The sequence below is a fragment of the Colias philodice genome, chromosome 29 (genome assembly GCF_061535455.1).
Source record: "Colias philodice isolate Cphi_HAF_F1 chromosome 29, ilColPhil1 Martin Lab GWU primary, whole genome shotgun sequence".
Taxonomy (NCBI): Eukaryota; Metazoa; Arthropoda; class Insecta; order Lepidoptera; family Pieridae; genus Colias; species Colias philodice.
The window spans coordinates 6,740,219-6,764,674 of record NC_143114.1 but is presented as its reverse complement, the minus strand read 5'-3'; the positions used below and the strand labels follow the sequence as shown (position 1 = coordinate 6,764,674).

Below are 24,456 nucleotides of genomic sequence, written 5' to 3'. Positions count from 1 at the left end.
GTGAAAATGTTCTCATAACCTATTTACACATGTAACTAATAGGGGAACCTATTAAGATATAGCTAAGGTTGTTTGTTTCTATAAAATATGTGTGGGTCTGAAGCACTTCGAATGTGTATGTCCTCAAATAAGCACATTGGATAGTTATGCATAAAGAGCCATTTTTGCCTTGGGCCTTAGGAGGATATAACTCTCCGTCAACTTTCGAGCGACATATTACCAACGATCCCAGATTTCATTTGGCTATACGGAAAATGGAATTGTTTCATCGGAATTCCAGGATGGAATGGACTTATGGAAAGTGCAACAGCCAATCTGCATTACGGTCGCTCAAAAGTTATGTGCCTTCCCTTTATCAACGCACCGCCATCCGATTACGAAACGACCTTTTCCTCGCTTCAAGAAGCTGCACGGAACAGCAAACATTGTAATCAAAAAACTACCATCATCACATTCGATCAGCAGCTGTACTGGAAAGCTCGGGACATCGTGGGAGCCGCGACATCGGAGTTAAAACACGTTGTTGTAAGACTCGGTGGATTTCATCTACTGATGTCGTTTATGGGATCGATTGGTGCGATCATGTCGGGTAGTGGAATCGAAGATTTTCTCAAATTAATCTACGCCGAAAATTGTGTCGACAAAATACTCTCCGGTCATGCATATGCACGAGCTGTCCGTGCTCACATTTTGGCTCACACTGCGTTGACAAAAATTGTGTTGGACTCGCTTGAATTCGACGAAGAGGAACGTGACGAACTCGATGACTACGCGGAAGATATTTTTAATCGACCGACCATCCTGACAGCTGCAGAAAACAATGGAGTGAAAAATGCGTACGAGAAACTTGCGCAAGCATTGAATGCTATCGAAAACCGAGGCCCTATCTATCGAATGCTATCGAAAACAGCGAAACTCTGGGTACCGAATGGTTTCTCTGGTGAAAAAACTTTCTGGAGGCAGAACGATCGGGTAATTGGGAACATCATCTCAATACCATGCAAAAAATGCTTCCGTATTTTCACGTAAGCGGTCACTTCCTATATGCAAAGTCTGCTCACTTATACCTACAGGATATGCGAGCTTTGCCTGAAAAAATGTCTATACTTACACCAAGTCATGTTTATAATTAAATTAAATAAATAGTCATCATATGGTTTGGATATTATGTTTTCAGTGTAAATATATTATAATGAAAACTTCTTAATGTGTTTCATTTTCTTATTAATCTAGTGTCTCTTAGTAATAATATTCATATTACATCAAGTTCACTCGTCGTGGATATTTTACGATTCGTTAGCACAATAGCATCGTGGACTTTGGGGATGGTCCAGCTTCAAAATATTTGTGAACAAATTGAAAACTTTTCCGGAGTATCTTGTTGCACAACCGAACAGCACGTCGATATGAGGCTTTTGGACTGGTTGCAACGCAATGGTGTGATGGCTGACAGTCAACTTTTAAAAAAGGAGTTGGTTTTTAAGAGCGGACATATTATTTTAAATTAATGTAAAATTATACACTTACTCAATCTTACTCATCTTAATAAATATTGTTTCAGGTTGTGTAGCCAGGCTTAATACCACTCCGCCATTCACAGCCAATAAAATGCTGACATTATTGGAAAAAACTTGCAGTGAAGTCACTCCGGATAATTGGAGGAAAGTCGTAGAAAAGACTAAAAAACTTTGCTACGATGATTGAGATCGAGATGTGCAATACGACACCATTGTAGATCAACTGCTATTAATAAACGTAGGCGACAGCAGTTGCAGTTCTGATTCTGAATTAGAGGCGCAAGCACCGATTTCATCAGATTCAGACTAAAATATATTTAAATAAAAATAATCGTTAAAAAGCATTTGTTTGATTTCGTTTTAGTTTCAGTTTTCCTATAGTTATTATTTTTTTTAATTTTCTTGAGTATACAATTATTGTTGTATGCTGCGATTTTCTGTTCCATTCAATAGTGAATGAACTAAAGCATAAGCATGGAAAAAATGTGAACTCGTTACGAATATCGAAATTTTTTTTATCGATACTTTCCGCACTAGTCGATACCTAAATATGATGTAATTTAAATATAATATTATGATTGTATTGCAATACCTGCATAAGGTTGCTAATATATGAAATGTATTGAAAGAAAGAAAATTATTATTGTTAAGCAATAAATTATTTGAATTTGAAATTGAATTTGAAATTATCTTGATGCTTCATAATCGATCAATAAAATGCATCAACTTTATAAACAAAAGTGCACTGAAAATAACATGATGCTGGTTTCGTAAATAACGTACAGAAGAATCTTTTGTAACCAATACAATTTCAATTTTTTTGTTACAAAAAAGGATCAATGTCTAGCATGCTCTAATTTCAACAAGGCTAATGATGAAGAAAAAGTAATGTTGAGGAATATGATGATCATATATAAAGGAAAGATTCTTGTAACCTGGAAAAGGCGAAGGACAAAGAACAAACAAACAAACAAAAATACTTTATTGTGCACCACAGAGAAAAGTACAAATAAGGACAAAATACGAACGAGCAGAAAAAGATAGAGTTTGGCTGTATAACTTTCAATTTACAAGCTGTGTTACAAATACCTTCTGAGCTGGTGAGACAGCTTTATTAGGAGATAGCCCACATGGTGAAGATTGGATCCAGTGCTATGTTTGCAAAAATTGGGCACACGAAAAATGTACAGACGGACAATCATCTTCTTATGGCTATCGTTGTGATCTTTGCCGCACAAACTGATTTAAAATTAAGGTTAAATTGTGACTAATCTGTCGTATGTGATCTCATTTTTAGGCTAGTCTGGGTCAATGGCGAACGATCGCAATTGCCCCACCAGGTGTTCGTGATTGCCCGACCAGAGTCGGGTAAACACGAACACTAAATGTTTTGTTTTTGTTTGAAAAGTTGATTTTATCAAGAGAAATTAATAATGTTCATTGTAATAGTGTAACGTATAATAATGTAACTTTCAGAATGACTGATTAAATGTAATCTATATATCGTATTTTTGGATTTATTTTAAATCTCCCTTAGGTATTCGTAATTACCCCGCCTTCCCCTATTGTCAAAAATTATGGAATGGAATTCACTCCTTCCTGATATGTCATATAAAATGTAACTCATTTATCGCAAAGTATCTAGCTGTAAGTACCTTGTTTTGTAATCTTAATTGGCTCATCACTGTATCCCGTTTTTTTATCCCGACGACGTCATGGTTTTAGATAGGGGGTTTCGACACGCTCTACCAGATGCAGAGGAATGTGGATTCACGGTCTACACGTCACAGACATTAAGCAGACATGAATGTCAGCTGAGCACTGAAGCTAATTCATCCAGACTAGTGACGCTGGTTCGATAGGTGGTAGAGACAGTAATATACAGTAATTTTAAAATATTTTAATAACGCTTTAGCCACGGCAATAACCGACAATAGAATAGCTGCAGCGCTTGTTAACGCAACGCAAGAATGGCGAAAGTCACCTGACCGCGAACTTCATAGAAATGATCGATAGAAACATAAATAGACATAAACAACTGGCCGAATATGACGATTAAACCCGTTTGAACGCACAAAGGAATATTACCTTTATCAGGACGAAGGCAACAGATGTTGTAGATTTTAAAGGATGACATTTGATGAGCTGCTCATTTTTGCCATCGGTACACACCACGTAATACTAGATCGATCGTACTGCAGCGAACATATCAGAGTAACAAGTACTCAATAGAAGTGTACAGGCATACTGAGAGTTGATTTTAATGAAGCCTGTTCTGTTCCTTATAATATATCTGAATAGTTTTTACATATTTATCTTTATATCATTTTACTTTAGTGAAGAAAATGTTATTCGTGTAACAATAAATGGTAATGTACTCTAGGAAGAGCGAGATGTTCTAACATAAGCTATAAATGCTTAAAAGTCTCAATGACTGATATAATTGTAAACATATTTGTTACTGAATAAATATTTTTGATTTTTTATTTTGAAGAGGAGGAAAACACTAATACGATGCAGGATACATTCGAGACACACTACGCCAAGAACCTACAATGTAGTTTTCATTCGGTTGCCAGAAGTCCAAGCTGGAAAGTTACTGACTGATTTGGAAAACGTTTACAAACGTACAGCAGATTATACCGGTGAGATTCCGTTTATACTGTGATTTAAATCCGATTGAGAAGATTTGGGCAATCGTAAAGAGGCTCATTGCAGAAAAAAATGTGAATCAAGCGCCTAGCGAAATAGCGTCGATTACTGAGGAGGCGTTCAGCACAATAACCACAGAAGAATGGGTTAATGTGTGTCTACATGTCGAAAAAATAGAAGACCAATATTTTTATTCCGACAGGCTACTCGATATAGAAATGGACAAATTTATTATTAATATTACTGGTGACACTTACAACAATTGTATTTTTAATTGCACTAGCCTGAATCTTAATTAAATGTTGTTTTATTCATTATGAAATTCTTATTTGTTAACTGTACATTTCGTCTCATGGTGCAATTCTATTGGCCGACATTTGGGACGGAAAAATAATCTCCCGAATACCACACGAGCTTCAAAATTATCTGGCATTTTCCGATAGGTTCCCTGCAAACAAATAAAGTCGTCAAGTTTTTCAGGAAAAATCACTCTTGAATCAGGAAGCTCTTGTGGTAAGTGGTTTTAATAATAAGTGATTATTTTGAGAAGTGATTACATTTGGTTGGTTGGTTAGCGACTGGCTGACGGCTTTCTATTTTCACTGTTCATTTTGGAAAATCTTTATAGCTTCTTGAAAAATCAATCACGTTGGTCGCGGTAGTATCACGTTGGCCACCAATTTGCCTGTATTTTTTAATTGTAGAAAGACAAGATAAATGTTTCAAAATTAAGCTCGGAGATAATATTAAAACTGTTTCAATAGACAGACTAAAACCCGCATTTCTCATTAAAAACGACTCAGTAATACAAGACGCCTCGCCTAATAAGTCAATGGATTCAAAAAAAAATAACGAGGCGCATAACGACAGTTACAATAACAATCAGATCCGAACCCGATACGGGCGTCTAAGCAAACAGTGCGTTTTATGTCTGCGTAATTATTCATTCGTACATCTGACGACAAACTAGTAGCTTCTAACATTGAGATGGGCAAATCACAGAGCAGGGAAGAAGTCATCATTGCCCAAAACGGGCAAGGCAATCAAGCCACCTCCAACCTACTACATGAGATAACTCATGATAAGCTAAACATCATAGTTATGCTTATCTTTGCCATTGTTATTATCGCTACAATAATCATGAGACAAAACGAGAATACAGAAATGCCAGAATTAGGTAGCATTGAAGCTGTACTTAAAAAGGAATTACTACCTCACTAAAAAAGAATAAATGTGGGTGAAAATCCTCTAAATTGGTGGATTGTTCATCGAGAGGAATTTAAGGTATTATCGCCGATAGTACGAAGATTTTTATCCTCTCCATCGGGCAGTGTTCCTGGCGAACAATTATTTAGTAGTGCGGGTTTAACTTACGAACCTCTGCGTAATCGCCTTGAATCAGAAAAGGCGGCAATACTACTGTTTCTTAAGTATAATGCTCGTATTTTTAATTTTACTTACTAATATAAAAACCAGTAGGCGTTTAACATAAAAATAAGTACTTCTGTTTGATTTGATTACAATAAAAATGTTAATAATTAAGTTACCATTGTTTTAATTCTTCAGTATATGCCAATGAAACCTGTAAAAAGGGGTTATAAAGTGTGGACAAGAGCCGATAGTGCGACTGGTTACGTCTTTGAATTTGACGTTTACACCGGAAAACGTGATGATATGACATGTGAAGTAGGACTCTGAGGGAATGTTATTAAATTACTAAAAACACCTGATTGATGATGGCTTTCAGGGGCATGTTTGTTTAGACAATTTCTTTTCGTCATATGAAATAATGCAATACTTGTACGATGATGGCATTTATGCCACTTCTACAGTTGTAAACAGGAAAGATCTTCCTCATGTTTATAAAAACAACAATAAAGGCAAAAAGTTGAAGCTCGATCGGGGACAAATGAAGTGGCGTACCTACGAAGAAAAATGTTGCTTTTGTTTCGTGCAAGATACTAAACTCGTTTTGTTTTTGAGTACAGCATTCCACCCGAAACTGAATAAGACCTTTTGTGACCGGAAACAAAAAGACGGCACAAAGAAGGCGTTTCAATGTCACTGACGGTACTGCAATATACGGAACGAATGGGCGGGGTTGATCGGTTTGACCACCTCAGAAATTCATATGAAGTTGGCAGACGAAGCAAGAAGTGGCTCCGTTTATTTTATTTTTGCGTAGACCTATGCATTGTAAATTATTTTTTGTTATACACCGCCAACAAGAGGGTGCAAAACCCACTATCGCATCTCCATTTCCGACTGAGTTTAGCCCGAGGCCTAATAAACAACTAGTCGTCGAGAAAGAGAAGTTTGGAGAGCGAAACTCAGTACTCGAAGAAGAAGTCAAAAATGTCTACGCATAGTCAGAAGATAATAGGAGTAGATCAAGATATTCGACTTTCTAATGTTGGCATCCTTACTTTTGGTGGCATTATATCAGCCAGTGGAAATTCCATTCCTCCACTTTTCGTGTTTCCACGCGTTTATTACAAAGATAATTTTCTCGAAGGAGCACCCGAAGGAAGTCTCGGGGCTGCAAATAAAAGTAGCTGGATAAATAGCGATATATTCGTCTCTGTTTTAAAACCAGAAGCACACCCTCTGCACAAAAGATAACCCCATATTATTGTCGTGTGACAACCACGAAAGCCATGTTTCTCTCGAAGCCATTAACTACTCCAAAGAAAATGGCATAATTTACCTATCTTTTCCACCACATACCTCACATCGCCTACAACCACTTGATGTGGGAGTCTTTGGACCATTTAAATCAAAATTGAAAATTTCTGTCAATAATTGGCATATAATGAACCCAGGCAAAGCATGTCAATTTATAATATTCCAATGCTTGTGAAAATTGCATTTTTCGAGTCATTCACAGCAAAAAATGAAAAAATAAACAATAAAATGTGGAAACCGTACAGCAAATAGGCAGGTTCTACTTTAAAAACCCATTATACGCACACAAAAGAGAGATGTATCTGCAAGCTATAAGATATAGAATTTTGCCAGAATAAATTCAGAAGGAAATCATTTACTTGGATGAAAATTATATACATTCAAGCTATAAATTGAGTACAGAAATTTCTAAACGAAAGAAATGGATTTTAGTACATGATGGAAATGAAAATGGCTTTGTGCCTAATGCTCTTTTAATCTTTAGCGGTGTAAATAAACAAGAAAATTATCACTCTGAGATGAACCGCACAAACTGTGTGTGGGGGTAGTTCTGACTTTTTCCGTTAACACCATCGAGGTATTATTACTACGTATAGAGAGGGACACCACGAACAAAATCTGTGCGACAATCGCACGTGGGGCGGCTAGTTAGTCATTGATATAAGCGATGTTTGAGACGCTTGGCTCTAACTCGTGTTACAAATAGTGCAGTAGCGATGCCCTCTCTACGTACGTAGTACATAGTAACTCAATGGTTAACACCGGTTTTTTAAGTGCTCCGTAAAATTTTGTTCTGCTTGATATTTACCGCTTAATAGTTTATGCTTAAACATCAAAGTAACTAATAATACAATTGTTTCTGATACAACAGTGAATAGTTAAGCCCGCCACAGTTTTATCTAAAGGTACTGTACAGTGAATATTGCATCATACTTCCATCTTCATACATAATATCACATTAACCAAAATGCACTGCTCGGCCTGCCATAGACTAATAAAAAAAGACGAACGTATCTGCCAGAAATGCAAGGAGCAATATCATTTTATGTGTCTTAACATGAGTGCTGCATGAAATTGATATTTTTGGTTTTATGGCATTCAAATGCTTTATTAATATAAATTTATAAAGAATAGAAAAAATTCGATCACGAGGCGGAAATTTCAACAAAAAAGGTCGTGTTCCATTGTAAGAATATTGTATTCACTGAAAAGTGTTTCGTATTGGTTCAGATGGTTGTTAATCATCTCAATTGATGGCGCGCGGTGTGTCCCTTAGACACATAAAAAAAAACTGAAAGAATAGAATAAATTCGATCGCTCTGGCGGGTCACGACTGGCTGAGTTGGTCAGGCATCCGCCCCGGAATGGCGCGAAAGGATGCGGGTTCGAGTCCCGCCTCGTGATCGAATTTTTTCTATTATTTATAAATTTATATGAGTGCTGCATATTATACTACTCATTACAAGGACACGGACAGACACTGGTGTTGTCCTTCCTGTATTAACATAACGTCTACCACAAGGTACTTCTACGTACCAAATATCAGAGAACCAACAATCTTTGTTATGGACAATGCCCCTTATCACTCGGTGGTAAAAAAAAATGTCCAACATCAGCCAACAAGGTTGATGAAATAAAAATGTGATTGTTAGAAAATAATATTCCCTTTGACCCACGACTAAGGCTTATTAATAGGGTTCTCGTTTTACCCTTTGGGTACGCAACCGTTATATTTTTGTATATCCATATTTTTGTTATAGTGGGGTTCGTTAAGTCTAAGGGCGGCCGTACACGGACAGCTTCAAGCAGTTGAGACCGACGGCTTGACCGCGAGGTGAACTATATGGTCTAAGATCCGAACATAGGTCGACCTTCACCGGCGTGATATTTGATAATAGAATGAGACCTATTTTATAATAAATTTAGTGTATTAAAAAATGTATTAAAAATGGGTTGACTGAGAAAATCCTGAACACGATATTTTTTAATTAATTCTTAAAAAATCTTTTATTTTGATTTGGATTTGGATTTTCTCAGTCAACCCATTTTTAATACATCGACAGCTCGAGCAGTCAACGACCGACAGCTCGAGCAGTCCGTGTACGTCGCTCAGCCGCTAACTGCTCGAGCTGCTCGTGTACGGCCGCTCTAATATCTATACAATATGTTACGAGTGCTGCCATCTGGCGTACATTGTCGGTACAAATTTGTTTATTCTATAGTTTTTAAATAAAAGACAGTTTATACCATTCGTCAATGCTAATACGTTGTTTTATTTTAAGATATTTTTTTTCCGATATTAAATGTTTTTAAATTGTAGGATTTAATACATATAGTATATACTGCACATAGCTAGTTTAATTTTTCAAAAGAGCACTTTTGAGTAACCGTAAGAGACAGCCATATATCGATTTAACGCACTTTCCTTGCGTGTGAGAGAGACGACATGATTCAATTTTATTGAAGGTACTTTAAATATACGGAATAACAGGTAACGTATAGAATAAAAAGAGCGTGTGTGCCGAGCACACGCGGCAGAAGTGAAACTTCTTTGTCAAGATTCAGATACCAAAATCGTTGCCTTACTCCATGACGTGACGATATTGCCAACACGACCTTGAAATTTTACACTCAACGCGCCTAAAGAAGTTTCATTTCTGACGAACTTCAAAAACTTAACAGCGTATTCATTCCCAATATACCTATATCTTTATAGACCGTGTTTTAAACCCTCAGCTGAAGCCGACCTCCATTTGAAATCCCTGATGATTGCTTTTCATATGATTTCTCAAGCTACCACTTTGCGTGAACGTCGAATTACAAATATCACATTTAAACCTATGCTCAGTATTATGCGACCTAAGATGTTCTTGTAACGACTGTAACCGCGGGTAACTTTTATCACAAAATTCGCATCGAAAATTCTTTTCCCCCGTATGTGTTGCCATGTGTTCCTTCAACCGAGACGGTAAATAAAACCTCTGATCGCACAGGTCACATTGATGCCGAAAAACTTTTAAATGATTACGACGATGGTGTTCCATCAATGTTTTCCGCCTGTTATACACTTTATCGCACAACTTGCAAGGGAACGTCCGATTGTCACCGTGGACTTCGATCAAATGACGATTTCTCAACGCGTAAGAGAGAAAGCAAGCGTCACATTTATAGCAATTGACGGTAGCTTTTTTTTCGTGAACTGTGGCTACGTGCAAACGCTTACTGTATTTGGATTTTAGGTTCTTCCCGCATATTTCGCAGGGAAAATTCATTTCGACCTTATAATGGGACTTTATATGCGTTCGAAGTGACGCATCTTCTAAGAAACAGGCTCCGCACATGTCACAGGTATAAGTCCCGAAATGGTCTATCATATGTTTCTTTAAAGAGTCAAAATAGGGAAAGACACTATTACATTCAGTACAAGACAAGTTATTTTGCGTTAAACGGAATTTTAAAAACTCATTTTTCACCGGAAATAACATCAATTTGTGTACACTAGTGATGTGCTCTTTGAACGTATCGAGATCATCGATTTTTTCCGTACATAGTCGACAATCGATTCGCGTGATATCGATTTTCGGTATTTTTTTATTTTCTATCGACATTTTGAACAATTCTTTAGGGTTGTGTGTTAGTGTGTGTTCTCTTAGTTCATTTGGATTTGTGAATTGGTCTTTACAATAATAGCAGTAGTATATACTAATTCTATTATGAAACGGACAGACATACGAATTATTGACTATAGTGATTGTGTTTTTATACGCCATGTACTGTGTGTCTCGGTCTTCGCTGTCTTCTTTCGCCTTCTTTGGGGGAGCTGAAAATAAATATTAAAATTAAACAAAAAAACGTAAGTCTTCTATACAAATATTATAAAGAGGAAAGGTTTGATTTTTTGTTTGTTTGTTTGTTTGTATGAATTGAATAGGCTCCGAAACTACTTGGCAGATTTGAAAAATTCTTTCACTGTTGGAAAGCTACATCATTTCTGAGTGACATAGGCTAGGTTTTATCCCGGAAATCCCACGGGAACGGGAACTATGCGGGTTTTTTTTTGAAAACGCGGGCGAAGCCGCAGGCGGAAAGCTAGTAGTGAATATTGAGGGTTGTCACTCATTTAATAAAAGGTAATAATATATTATTATACAGTCTTTAATATGGTACATTTTATAATGTTAATTTAAATAACGAAGTAATAATATGGTGCGTGGTAAGTATTTATGTAGTATGCTATTAATCTGTACTAATATTATAAAGAGGAAAGGTTTGTAATTATGTAAGTATGTATGTATGTATGATTTTCACGCATAAACTACTGGACCGATTTTAAAAATTCTTTCACCATTAGAAAGCTGCATCTTCCTTGAGCAACATAGGCTATATTGCATTTTCAAAAAATTTAGAGATCCTTACCAAAAATGCAATAATGTAACCCAAGGCGTAAAAAATTCGGGTTGCACTCCGGGAGTGCCGGCAGAAGTGAAAACTTGATTATTAACGTTCAGCATGTTTGATATTTTGGAATGGTATCCGTCTTACGCATGGAATATAAGGGCTAAAAAAAAATCCGTCTTACGCTTTTTCGATCAGGCCACGTGTCCTGACGCGAGTTTAAGATTTTATACCCATCGCCGCTAAAGAAGTTTTCACTTCAAAAATTGGATATTCCATTCAAAAGATATAACGAATTTTTAAAAGTGTCAATCTACAGAAAATATACTGTTTAATACAATGAGCAGGCGTAGTGCGGGACGGGGTGAAGGTGATTTTCATGTGATTAAAAATTAAACCTATAGTCCGACCTATAGTAGACTTTTAAATTTTATAAGTTGAGAACTGAGATATTAAGTAGTAACAGTTTATTTCATAAAAGAATTGCTGTTGCTAAAAATTCTTATTATTTTCACAAATTCATGTATTAATATTTAGTATCTATTTTTTTTTTAGGACCAGAAGTTCTTGAGATTAACATAATCAATTCAAACAAATAAACACTCTTCAGTTTTATAAATAACTAGCTGCGCTCGTCGGTTTCACCCGCGTGGCTCCGCGTCTGTTGGTCTTAGCGTGATAATAGCCTATAGCCTACCTCGATAAATGGGCTATCTAACATCCAAACAATTTTTCAAATCGGACCAGTAGTTCTTGAGATTAGCACGTTCAAACAAACAAACTCTTCAGCTTTATAATATTAGTATAGATATTTACCTTTCTGCGATAACATTCTGTCCAATTTTAAGAGCCTCTGTGGTTTATTCCCTTTTGGCGATAATTTCTTTGATTTAATTTCTTTTTCAACCACTTTCTTCGGACTGGAAATTGTTTCTTGTGCTTTCAATTTTTCCTCTTTATCTCCTGATATTCTGTTTTCATCTGAAATTTTAAATAATCAAGTAAATCTATTGCAACTTTACATAATAAAATAAGTAAGTTGATATAAACAAAGTTAAGCTAAATACTTAACATAATCAGAAATTTTTAAAGAATAGAAAAATTCGATCACAAATTGTAATATTGACATGATTTTAAAAGAGCAACTATGGAGTTTCTTGCAGGTTCATCTCAATAGATACTGCTTTCCGAATCGGTGGTAAATGTAAAAAATATGAAATGACTTATGACGATTCAAAAGTGCTTCTAGAAGAAGTCTAATTGAATAAATAAATGTTTGAATTTGAAAGCGGGATTCGAACCCGCGACTTTCCCGTGGATTCTGTCATGTAATTTTTCTATTATTTAAAAAAAATATTTTGAAAGCATATAAATGCTATAAAAGTATATATCAAAATATTATGGCTAGATTAGGATGTTTTATTATAGATGACTAGCTTTCCGCCCAAGGTTTCACCCGCATTTTTAACGAAAATCCCGCATAGTTCCAATTCCCCACGGATTTTCGAGATAAAACCTATTCTATGCGTTAATCCATAAATCAATCAATCAATTAATCAGTCAGTCAGTCAGTCAGTCTTTCAGTCACTCTGTCAGTCAGTTATATATTTATAGATTACCAGCTTTCGCCCGCGGTTTCGCCCGCGTTTTCAAAGAAAAACCCGTTCCCGTAGGATTTCCGGGATAAAACCTATCCTATGTCCTTTCTCGGGTATCAAAATATCTCTATACCAAATTTCATGCAAATTGGTTCAGTAGTTAAGGCGTGATTGAGTAACAGACAGACAGAGTTACTTGCGCATTTATAATATTAGTATGGATATCTCACCATTCTGCACTAGTGGTAGATCATCATTAGATTCCCCATCACTGCTGGGCTCTATTTTAACCTCCACTTTCACTGATCCATCGGCATCTGAAATATATGTTAAAAAACATTTAAGTATTTAATTGTTTTTATAAATTACTAGCGGTCCGCCCCGGCTTCGCCCGTGGTACATATTTCGCAATAAAAGGTAGCCTATGTCCTTTCTCGGGTATCAAAATATCTTCATACCAAATTTCATGCAAATTGGTTCAGTAGTTTAGGCGTGATTGAGTAACAGACAGACAGACAGAGTTACTTTCGCATTTATAATATAAGTAGGGATTGTGGTTTGTTACTATGTCAGAATGACTATAATTTTGATTTTGAAGAAGTAGTTTATTCTATAAAATTAGCATTGTAGATGTTATTTCCTTGTCATTTAAATGTAAATCCTACAGTATAAATTAAGGGCCTTTAGTAGGTGAAAACGGCAAAATGGACTGTTTTCTATGAGCTATAATTGAAAATATTGAAGTTTTTTCGCACTGAAATTTCTAATATGTATTACAGAACGTATGTGCAGGTCCACACTGCGAGCCTAGCGCGGTTGCGACGGCGGGCGCGAAATATCAAACGTATGAAACGCGCCTTTGCGTCCACATTGAAATGACTATGGCGGAAGCCTAGTGCGACGGTAAGGCGCGGGACATATACAAGCGGCGCGGCGCGCATCGGGCGCACCGCGGGCGCGCTGCCGGCGCGCCTCGGGCGCGCTGCCGGCGCGCCTCGGGCGCGCTGCCGGCGCGCCTGCCGGCGCGCATCGGGCGCGCTGTTGGCGTCCGAAAATGATATTTATATAGAGTGGTTAAATGCATTTTCTTCATGCATAATTTAGTAAAATTATGTTTTTTGTGCTAAAAGAGTTTAACATTAATTTGAAAGTAACGATTTTGTTTTGATAATTCCTTGTAAGTAAATAGCGAGGATAACCCCACGATTGCAAATATATCTTTGTTGGAAATGTTGGAATTTACTTGGAAAATTTTATAGTACTTTTAAAGTAATTTTAAAGTAGTACTGGTGTAATGATGGAAGAAAAGAAGGTTAAAATAACACAAAATTTATATTGTACTAGCGGTCCGCCCCGGCTTCGCCCGTGGTACATATTTCGCAATAAAAGGTAGCCTATGTTCTTTCTCAGGGTCTAAAGATTATCTGTGCCAAATGTCATCAAAATCGGTCCAGTAGTTTATGCGTGAAAACCATACATACATACAAACCTTTCCTCTTTATAATATTAGTATAGATAAAATATGGTTTTCAAACACAGGTTTACATTTAAACCATATAAATCTTATCATTAAAATCTCAGTTCAAAAGTATTTACAGTACTGATCATTCCACAATATTATTACAATTACAAATAAATAAAAAACACAATCAAAATCAGGATTATCTTTATTTCTGACATTGTAAATACATGGGAACTTTCATTATGCTCTTCTTCATTTTCACTTTCCCTACTGCCATCACCTGTGTAAATCATTTCATCGATTAATTCAATTCACCTTTAAAAATAAAACGAAGAAGGGTATGTAATAGCAGCTCTATATAATTCCACACAGAGAGAACACATTTTTGACTGACAGGCTACCGTCTCCTACCACCCGATTTGTTTTTGATTGTGTATGACCGTGAATTGACCTCTATTTGGATGCGATGGGGGAAGCGCGCCTGCGGTACGCCTGCGGTACGCCCGCGGCGCGCCGCCTCGTCGCCTTTCCAAAATTCTTTCATACAAAATGTATAAGAAGGACGTGGTGCAAAACAGATTCAAGAGGTGCGCTTATGGCACGCCCGCGCCCGCGCCGCTTGTGTTTGACCCGCGCCTAATGAGCGAGCCAGCGCGCGTAGTTTTCAAACTCTCCTATCCGCGCGTTCTGGCCACACTACGGGCCTTGTCAGCAAGCGACCCAATGCGCGGACGGCGGGGGTATCAAACCAGTTCGGTCTTGTCGCTCGACTTCTTATATTATATCCTTTATTGTTTTTCGTAAAATAGCGGTAAATACTTAATTGTTGAAGTGAAACTTCTTTATTTATAAGTGCGATTCAATCTAAAACACTTATATACACCACAGTAATTTTGTAGGGTATAATCTCAATTCTTCATATAAGATTCACCCGTTATTCCTCTGTTTTATTTATTTCGTGTACAACTTCTATAATGATCTTATCTCAAAATCGGACTGTCCAGTAAAAATAGCAAATCGTCCAAAGTTTGCAACACCCGAAAAACGTCGAGCTCGCGCGTCGGTGTGGCCACCGCGAGCGCCCGCTCGTCGCGCCCGCCTAGGCCGCCGCCACCGCGCATTCAGTGTGGACGCACACTATGTGTGATGGGATGACTGTTTCCAAAACTGGAAAAATTTTGCTCGATAAAAAAAAATCCTAAAGTTACCTCTAAAATATCATATAAATGCTCATTACAACCGTATTTTACGATAATAATTCGTATAAAATCACAAATAAATAGGTATTTACCTTCTCGATTTTGTGACTGTTTTAGATTTAGAAAATACTAAATATTTTCATTCACTTTTTGATACAAATGTGAATGGCGCTTACGATTTTTAGTTTCGAGCACGTTGATTCCATACTAAACGCGGACCCCCTCACCGCTTACCTCAGGCCCGAATAGCTGAATTTTCGCTGACCGCCTAACCCCCCTTAAGTTGCTCTTGCCAGGGTCTTGGCATGATCAAATTTCATACTCACTACAATACAATAATAAGTAGCCTGTACCATTTTCTAGTCTCCTAGCTACACACACAAAAAATCATACCATCAAATTGCTCTATTGACACATGAAAAACAAACAAATAATTTTTCATCATTATAATATACTAGCGGTCCGCCCCGGCTTCGCCCGTGGTACATATGTCGCAATAAAAGGTAGCCTATGTTCTTTCTCAGGGTCTAAAGATTGTCTGTGCCAAATTTCATCAAAATCGGTCCAGTAGTTTATGAGCCTTTTTTTTGAAGTGAAACTTCTTTATCGGGGGTGGACAAAAATTTTGTGTAACATTTTTGCGTTACGCCGCGCGCGTGACATTTTTGCGTTACGCTGTACTCGTGACATTTTTGCGTTACGCCGTACTCGTGACTATATACATTATACATGTTATATTAAAGTGATCAGCAAAATCAAAGGGTTTGTTTTAATTCTAATTCCAGTGAATTTCTAAAAAAAGTAAATAAGTAATTACATCTATTTTTCTAATACTTAGGTGTAATAATGGTATTTATTTTTCTAAGTTATTTATGATTAACCTCACTTTTTGATTGTATTTTTCAATACACTAACACGTGGGTGGAATTATGGTATCAATTTTTTCTAATACTTGAATGTTGATTGTGGTATTTATTTTTCTAAAATTGTATTTAAAGTTAACCTCAGTTTTTGATTGAATTTTTTAAAACACCAACACGTGGGCGAGATCATGTTATTTATTTTTCAAGTTATTTAAGCTTAACCTCTGTCATAATATGTATATACTATGTGCGTCATTAATTTCTGACTGTTTCGAGATTTCGACATTAGGAATTTATATTTATTACCTCTATTGTTCGAACAAAAATAAGTTACCGCCTTTAAGAACTTGCCGACAATGTAAGTACAGTATTGTTTCTTAGAAAACATTTTAGGAGTATACGATAATAAATCTATGACTCACGTTAACACGTGTTTGCTTGATTGGTGTTCAATTATGATTCAATTTCAGTCAAATTCAATATAATTTATAAGAATAAACCTCAAACTCTTTATGTCCAATCAAAATCCGCCTAAGTCGAAATCCTTTATAAGTTGAAAACTCTATATAACTCGAATTTTTTGGCGTCTCCCTTGGTCTTTTGAACTACCGCACGAGCTGAGCGAGCGAAGCGAGCGAGTCGCGGCAGTGGCCGGCGTAAATATTCAAATAGGTAGCGAGGAGCGAAGCGACGAGCATCTTAGGTTAACTTTTGAACTACCGCACGAGCCGAGCGAGCGAAGCGAGCGAGTTGCAGTAGCGGCCGGTGTAAATATTTAAATAGGTAGCGAGGAGCAAAGCGACGAGCATCTTAGGTTAACTTTTGATTTTTGAACTACCGCACGAGCCGAGCGAGCGAAGCGAGCGAGTTGCAGCAGCGGCTGGTGTAAATATTTAAATAGGTAGCAAGGAGCGAAACGACGAGCGTGTTAGACTAACGTATTTCTGTAATATTGTATACAAGCTGTGCCGCGCGGTTTCACCCGCGTGGCTATGCTCCTGTTGGTCTTAGCGTGATAATATATAGCCTATATTACTCGTGGATAATGTAGCTTTCGAATGGTGAAAGAATTTTTAAAATCGGTCCAGTAGTTTATGAGCCTATTCATTACAATCAATCAAACAAACAAACAAACAAAGTTTTCCTCTTTATAATATTACTGTAGATAGTAAATTATTTTTTGAAAAATAAGGTCATAAAGAAGTTTCACTTCTTACGTGTGTACTCTAGTACACGCACACATTTTTTTTTTTATGTTAGGATTAGGCAAGCATTTGACCATCGCTTCGCCTGATGGAAAGCGACAAGCGTGGTCTAGGATGGAGCATGTTTGCCTAATAAGTGTCTATTCACATTTCTCTTGAATAAATCCAGATTGTAGTTTCTTGGAAAAACGGAAGCCGGAAGATTGTTCCACTCCTTACTAGTACGCATAAAAAAAGAAGAAGCGAATCGCTTAGTGCGTATGGGTGGGATGTCGATGACATAAGGGTGGAGACCGGCCCGGCGTCGAGTCGCTCGATGATAAAAAGGAGAAGCTGGCAACAGGTTATGCAGTTCTTCAGCACATTCGCCGTGAAAGATTCTGTAGAAAACCGCCAAACTGGCTACGTTCCGACGATGTTCCAGACTATGCCTATTCACAGGGGCGTGCACAGAGTTTTTGGACAGGGTAGGCAGAAATATTGTAATGATATTAAGTCATAAAAACTAATATTTCATATTGCAGTACTGATATTTGATTGGAGATACATAGTATTTCCGCAAAATAATGGAAAACATATCACGAACATAGGTCATATTATCTGTAAAATAATTGTCAAAGTAGGTATGATATCCTAACTAGTATATTTATTCTATATTATGTAATTAATGATTAACTTTACCTTTGTGTATTACAAATTCCGGTATAGATCCATTTATAGATCGGCCTTTTTCCTATCACTCTGTTTGATAAAAGTTTATTCATAAAACAAAAATAAGAATTTTTCTTTAAATTAGGTATGCCTTATTATCTTACAAAATACACTGATGATATACATAATCTATTTAGTTACTCTCAAAACACTTCACTTGCAAATTGTCGTAGTAAACATTATTAATTTTCTCAAAAAACAAATTTAACCTCAAAGTAAACGTTTGTTATTTCCAAAACAAAACAAACGAATAATGATACTATTTGCAGATGGTCTTTACCGCTACAAAATTGTATACATTATCACACTTCTTAAATTGGTCGCATATTCAACTTCAGTTTCGACTTTCGATGTAGTTCCGAATTCGGTTCGTACCTAATTCGTATATCTTCGTAAAAAGACACTGCCTACCTTGTGTGTTTGTGTGCGTGGTTTTATTACATCAGTGTGCCGTGTTTATAGGCACGCACACATATAAAATATGCGTAGACACGCAGAGCACACATATAAAAACTTAGACACGGATAGTTTGTGTCTTTGCCGTCCCGTGACGTACTGGGTCCTGTGGCGGCGCTAGTGCAGCGCATGAATAGTGACTTGAGCCGAGCCGGTGTTATAGAAATTAGATAATAATGCTACCAAAATACCGATAGATGGATCTAAAATATATTTGAAATATATTTTTATTTCATAACTAAATTGCGCAATTTAATAAAATTTAATGACGCTGTGAATTTCATTTATGCATATTAAATATTGATCAGAGTTTGGTAAATGGTAGGGTAGGCAGTGTCTTTATGTCTTTATGGAATGCACGCCACTGCCTATTCATTACAATCAAACAAACAAACAAAGTTTTCCTCTTTATAATATTAGTGTAGATATATTATGTATAAGTATAACAATGTGAAAAGCAAAAAAAAACATTCGTTTTTTATAATATTAGTATACCATAGAGACACTCCACTATAAAGAACAGAGCATACAAACCTTTACTCTGCATGCGAGCGTTCAGAAACATTTCCTCGCACGTCAGCACTTGCTGTCTGAACGCGCTGGCTTCCCGCAGCCTGCCGACGCAGGTAGCACATATACATGTGTCTTTTGCTTCTCCGTCGAGGTGGGATATCTGAAATTTGAATTAAATGTGTTACTTTATATCTTTTTAAACAATTTGTGCATGTAAAAAAATGCTGCTGGTGCAAAACATTCAAGAATGCTTATTGTTTTATTGCTTACTAGCTTACCGCCCGCGGCCTCGCCCGCTAGGTTATTACATTTAAACTAATATTGAACTGATTGCAGTGTGCAATTTCTAAAAGTACATCCTAACATGAATTTTAATTAACTTTTATTTAATAACATTGTGTAACTTGTGTACACAGTCAAAGACACGTATTTACGTTTTTATATATGTTACGTTTTTACATATTAATTAGTAATATTATACAATACAAACTAAAGTCAATGAAACATGATTTTTCTATAAAACATAAAACTATTTAATTGGAAACCACATAAAATATATTTTTTTTTTCAATACATTGGTTGCTCGATTTGCTTGGAAGAAATTGCTTGAAGCAATAAAGCCGCCCTTTGCATCAAATGTCCTGTCTGTGTGTGTGAAATTTGTATTTATGTTTTGTATGCAATAAAGATTATAAATAAATAAAAATAAGATGAGGAGGTTCTGTGTGATATACACACGAACAGAATAAACAATAGAGGATAACTTATATAGACCACTAGCTGCGTCCCGTGGTTTCACCCGCGTGGCTCCGCTTCTGTTGGTATTAGCGTGAAGATATTATATAGCCAATAGCCTTCCTCGATATATAGGCTTTCTAAAACTTAATAAATATTTTCAAATCGGACCAGTAGTTCCTGAGACGCAGTTACAGGTTTAAACAAATGAACAAACTCTTCAGCTTTATAATATTAGTATAGATTTCTTCACTTAATTCGTATACAATAGGAATATCACATTTCTGATGACTGAATGAAAATATATTTTTTTGTTTGTAGACACTTCATGACCAAAATATAACTTGACAACAAATTAAATATAACTCACGAGTAGTCCAAATACATCCATAAACATATCAGAATAAACTTCCTTGGTGCCTCTCCAATCGTATTCAGTCGAAAGAAGTCGACATTTTTTTATAGAACGACAACAACGGCAAAACGCAGGATCTATGATAGGCCCCTTGTTTGTAGATACTTGTGTAGCCATAGTTTTTAATTTTTGATGCACTTAGACACAAAATACGGTAATAATTTTATAATAATAGATAAACAAAAATAACAACTGCGGTATCAATTCACCAATCCAATTTTGAATCCAATCACTTCAAAAATCAAAACGAGGTGACAGACAACAGTCGACAGATATAATTTAAAAAAAAAGAACGTAAGTCATAGATAATATAATATTATATTATAGAACCACAGATGTGCAATATATTATGTATCATTTATCCACACATTTATCTGAGTCATTTATTAACTTAGAGTATATATGCTATCTATAGAGTGCGAACAGCCAAGTGGGAACAGTAGGCACAGGTGGAAACAACACGACGTTCCCGCCGCGAGCGCTCGTAGTCGTGGTTGAGTGCTAACGAAGTGCGTTGCTCTGGAATTTTATTCATATTTACGAATAAACATGGTGAAATGTGCAGTTCTATCTTGCAAAAACGATACTAGAAAAATCACAAAATTGAAATCCAGTATCGCATTTCATCGGTAAGTCGACTGTTATAATTATTTTTATGAAAATAAATCTAGCATCGCGGGGGTTAAGGGAAAGTGGGAGGGGACCCGCGCAGGTTCGCTCGTGCAACTCACGTGATCGTAGTAATGTACAAAGAGTACTATAATAATACGGGTGATGTGACTTGACCAACGCTGTACTCGATAGTTTACTAGAAGAACTATATTTTAACATATTTTTTATTTTACTTTAAAATCAAAACTCTTCTAGAAATGTAATTATAAATAATTTTGTGGTGTGTTTGGTATGATACAATTTCGAATATTATGAATGCGAATGTATATTATAGTGTAAATGAAAAGTATGTAATGTTACGTTATATGTACCGCTAAATTGATTTTGAAGATTTTGGTAGGTATAGAATGGATAAAATTAAATAAAAAATTATTAATATTATTTATAAGTTATTTCATTTTAAATTATTAATTATTTCTCATTTTAAAACATTATTATTATTGTTCTATTTATTATTGAAAAAAATAGCACTAAACCCGATCTTTTATTTTATTAATTTTAATATTTAAGAAGTTTTTCTGATATCCCAATTAAACATATTTTTTTAAAGTACTTATAATTAATACAAAAAATATTCAAATGGAATAAACACACTTTATTCACTTGGTAAACAAATTTAAAATTACATATTTATACTTTATTCATAAATTTCTCCTTTAATAACATATTGAACATAAAATTTACATATAATACATATTTATTTACACAACTTATCGATAGCTTATCACGCAATTGATATCTACCCATCCCTATTTGTCACACACACATCTATATAGTATCTATAGCTCATCTGCCTACGATGTGCACAAAGCAATTTGTGCAATACCCGCGCTCTATACTATTGTAATATATACTCTAAGTTTAAAGCTAGATTGCATAGCTTTTATCTCAGACTTTGAGCGCGGCGACCGAATGTAAAAATTCAGTACCTAAGGCCGCGTTTCCATCTGCAAGAAAACTTCCGCAAGAAATGTCCGACAGTCTGTCTGACAGCAACTTGCAAGCATACTTGCAGGTGGAAACGCGGAATTGACTTGCAAGCTGCTGTCAGACAGACTGTCAGACATTTCTTGCGGAGGTTTTCTTGCAGATGGACAGGTGGTTTAACGAAAAAACCTAACAGCCCCCCACTCCAACCGGCACAGCTGCAGCGATGTGATTGTGAATACGATGATATGCATTATGCATTAGCTAATAGCTTTACCGCGGCAATCCTCGAGTGCCACACGTATTTTTTTTATATATTAAAGTTTATAATTTGTATTAATATACGTATAGTATTAATCAATAAAAACTATAAATAATATGTCGTTTCAAAGTATTTTTATAAATTAATATACACTTTTATTCTGTGTTTTTTATTAGGGTTCCGTAGCCAAAATGGCAAAAACGGAACCCTTATAGTTTCGTCATGTCCGTCTGTCCGTCTGTCCGTCTGTCCGTCTGTCACAGCCGATTTACTCGGAAACTATAAGTACTACAGTGATGAAATTTGATGGGAATATGTGTTGTATGAACCGCTACAAAAATATGACACTAAATAGTAAAAAAAAGAATTGGGGGTGGGGCCCCCCATACATGTAACTGAGGGATGAAATTTTTTTTTTCGATGTACATACCCGTGTGGGGTATCAATGGAAAGGTCTTTTAAAATGATATAAAGTTTTCTAAAAAACATTTTTCTTAAAGTGAACGGTTTTTGAGATATCAGCTCTCAAAGTCGTAAAAAGTATGTCCCCCCCCCTCTATTTTTATAACTACGGGGTATAAAATTCTAAAAAAAATAGAGGTGATGCATGCTAATTAACTCTTTCAACGATTTTTGGTTTGATCAAAGTATCTCTTATAGTTTTTGAGATAGGTTGATTTAACTGTAATTTATTATATTTGCTGCTACGGAACCCTTTGTGCGCGAGCCCGACTCGCACTTGGCCGGTTTTATTTACTGTGCATTTTAGATTACTGGCGACATTATGAGATTGTTCAATGTTGTCAACATACAATCTTTAGCTTATTTTAGGGAAAATTAATCCATTTTAATTGCCTTTTTATCTGTTTCCAATCTTATCATTTCATAGTGTTTTATTAAATTATTTATATTTCTCCGGAGGCTATATCGAAAAATGACGAATTTGTCGAAAAACAGATATTGTAAGAAAAAAAGATTTTTCCATTTTTAACGTATTTACAGTTTCACTGTGTATCACATTATATATTAAATAAGATTTTTTTAGAATGAGAAACTGTAAACTGATGGACGAAGGAGAGTTACACGAAATAAAGTAAATTATGTTGGTATTTTATTTTTGAGAACAATAGGAGTTTTCAGATAATTGTTCGGGCAACATTGATGTCTGAACTCTGAAATCTGAATCGTTTGGCGTCTACGATTGTATCAATGGCGTCTAGTTATTGTAGTCAAATGAAAAAATCAAGATACACAAGAAATAGGATAAGCATTAGATAAAAGTGATTGAAAAATGCTTAGTTAGGTGTTAAAAATAGTATGTGAATAGTGTTAATTGTATTAAATCTTATAATAACATAAAAATGGATGGAAAAAGTAATGAGTGGCGACCGGGGCCCACCGTGTGCCGATGTTGCCTCTCCGAGGGTTGTTATAAGGACATTTCAACTGAATATTTTTGGATGGGAAAGAGAGAAGTTTACGCTGAAATGCTTTTAGAAACATTCGATTTAACCGTAAGTGTTGTATTATCGATTTATTCAGAGCGTCTTCGAAGCGTCCATTTTCTAAAGAATGCGATAATCCGACCAATCGAAAAGTGTTTTGAGTATATGTTAGATGAAAGGGCAATAGGTGCCATTTCTTTGGTTGGTTAATAAAATCAATACAAGTATCTCGAATCTTGATTTCTTACTTGTTTTCTTTTGTATTTATCTTAGGAAAGCGATTGTATTTTAAGAAAATGGTTAATAAGTAATCTAAAAGAATCTAAATAAACAGGGTTTTCGTCAAGAAGCTCGGATTTGAATAATAACTATATCCGAAAACTATCCTTCTTTTGCCTGTTTGAATTGTACTTACGACTAGCTGTGTCCCGCGGTTTTACCCGCATTGCTCCGCTCCTGTTGGTCTTAGCGTGATGTTATATAGCCTTATAACCTTCCTCGATAAATGGGCTATCTAACACCAAAAGAATTTTTGAAGACGCAGTGTGATATTTAATTATGGATAAATTTATATGGATTGCACATCCTATTAATATTATAAATGTGAAAGTTTGTATGGATGTTTGTTACTCTTTCACGCAAAAACTACTGAACCGATTACCATGAATTTTAGCACACATCGGGTAACTTTGATTAACACATAGGATAGGTTTTATCCCGGAAATCCCACGGGAACGGGAACTA

General features: G+C 35.9%; 3 protein-coding genes across 20 annotated transcripts in view; 2 read left to right on the top strand and 1 right to left on the bottom strand.

Moving 5' to 3' along the window:
* Positions 1–24,456, top strand: part of LOC149476063 (uncharacterized) — a 133,438-nt gene that overhangs the window by 96,480 nt on the left and 12,502 nt on the right. The gene's annotated exons all lie outside the window — the stretch shown is intronic.
* Positions 8,980–20,644, bottom strand: LOC149476064 (uncharacterized). Its single transcript, XM_089712662.1, has 5 exons — positions 20,362–20,644; positions 19,278–19,416; positions 13,078–13,164; positions 12,066–12,230; positions 8,980–10,674 (listed from the first exon to the last, which is right to left on the bottom strand). Exons 1-5 carry the CDS (start codon positions 20,521–20,523, stop codon positions 9,587–9,589), a joined length of 1,641 nt encoding a protein of 546 aa, XP_089568788.1. The 5' UTR covers positions 20,524–20,644; the 3' UTR covers positions 8,980–9,586.
* Positions 23,452–24,456, top strand: part of LOC149476060 (zinc finger Y-chromosomal protein 2-like) — a 48,491-nt gene continuing 47,486 nt past the window's right edge. For 16 of the 18 annotated variants that reach the window (XM_089712649.1, XM_089712643.1, XM_089712642.1 and 13 more), the window contains exon 1: positions 23,452–23,781. In XM_089712649.1, coding sequence (XP_089568775.1) covers positions 23,629–23,781 — 153 coding nt within the window. In that variant the 5' untranslated portion in view covers positions 23,452–23,628. The remainder of the gene's footprint in view (positions 23,782–24,456) is intronic. The other 2 variants (XM_089712640.1, XM_089712641.1) reach the window with 2 other exon arrangements.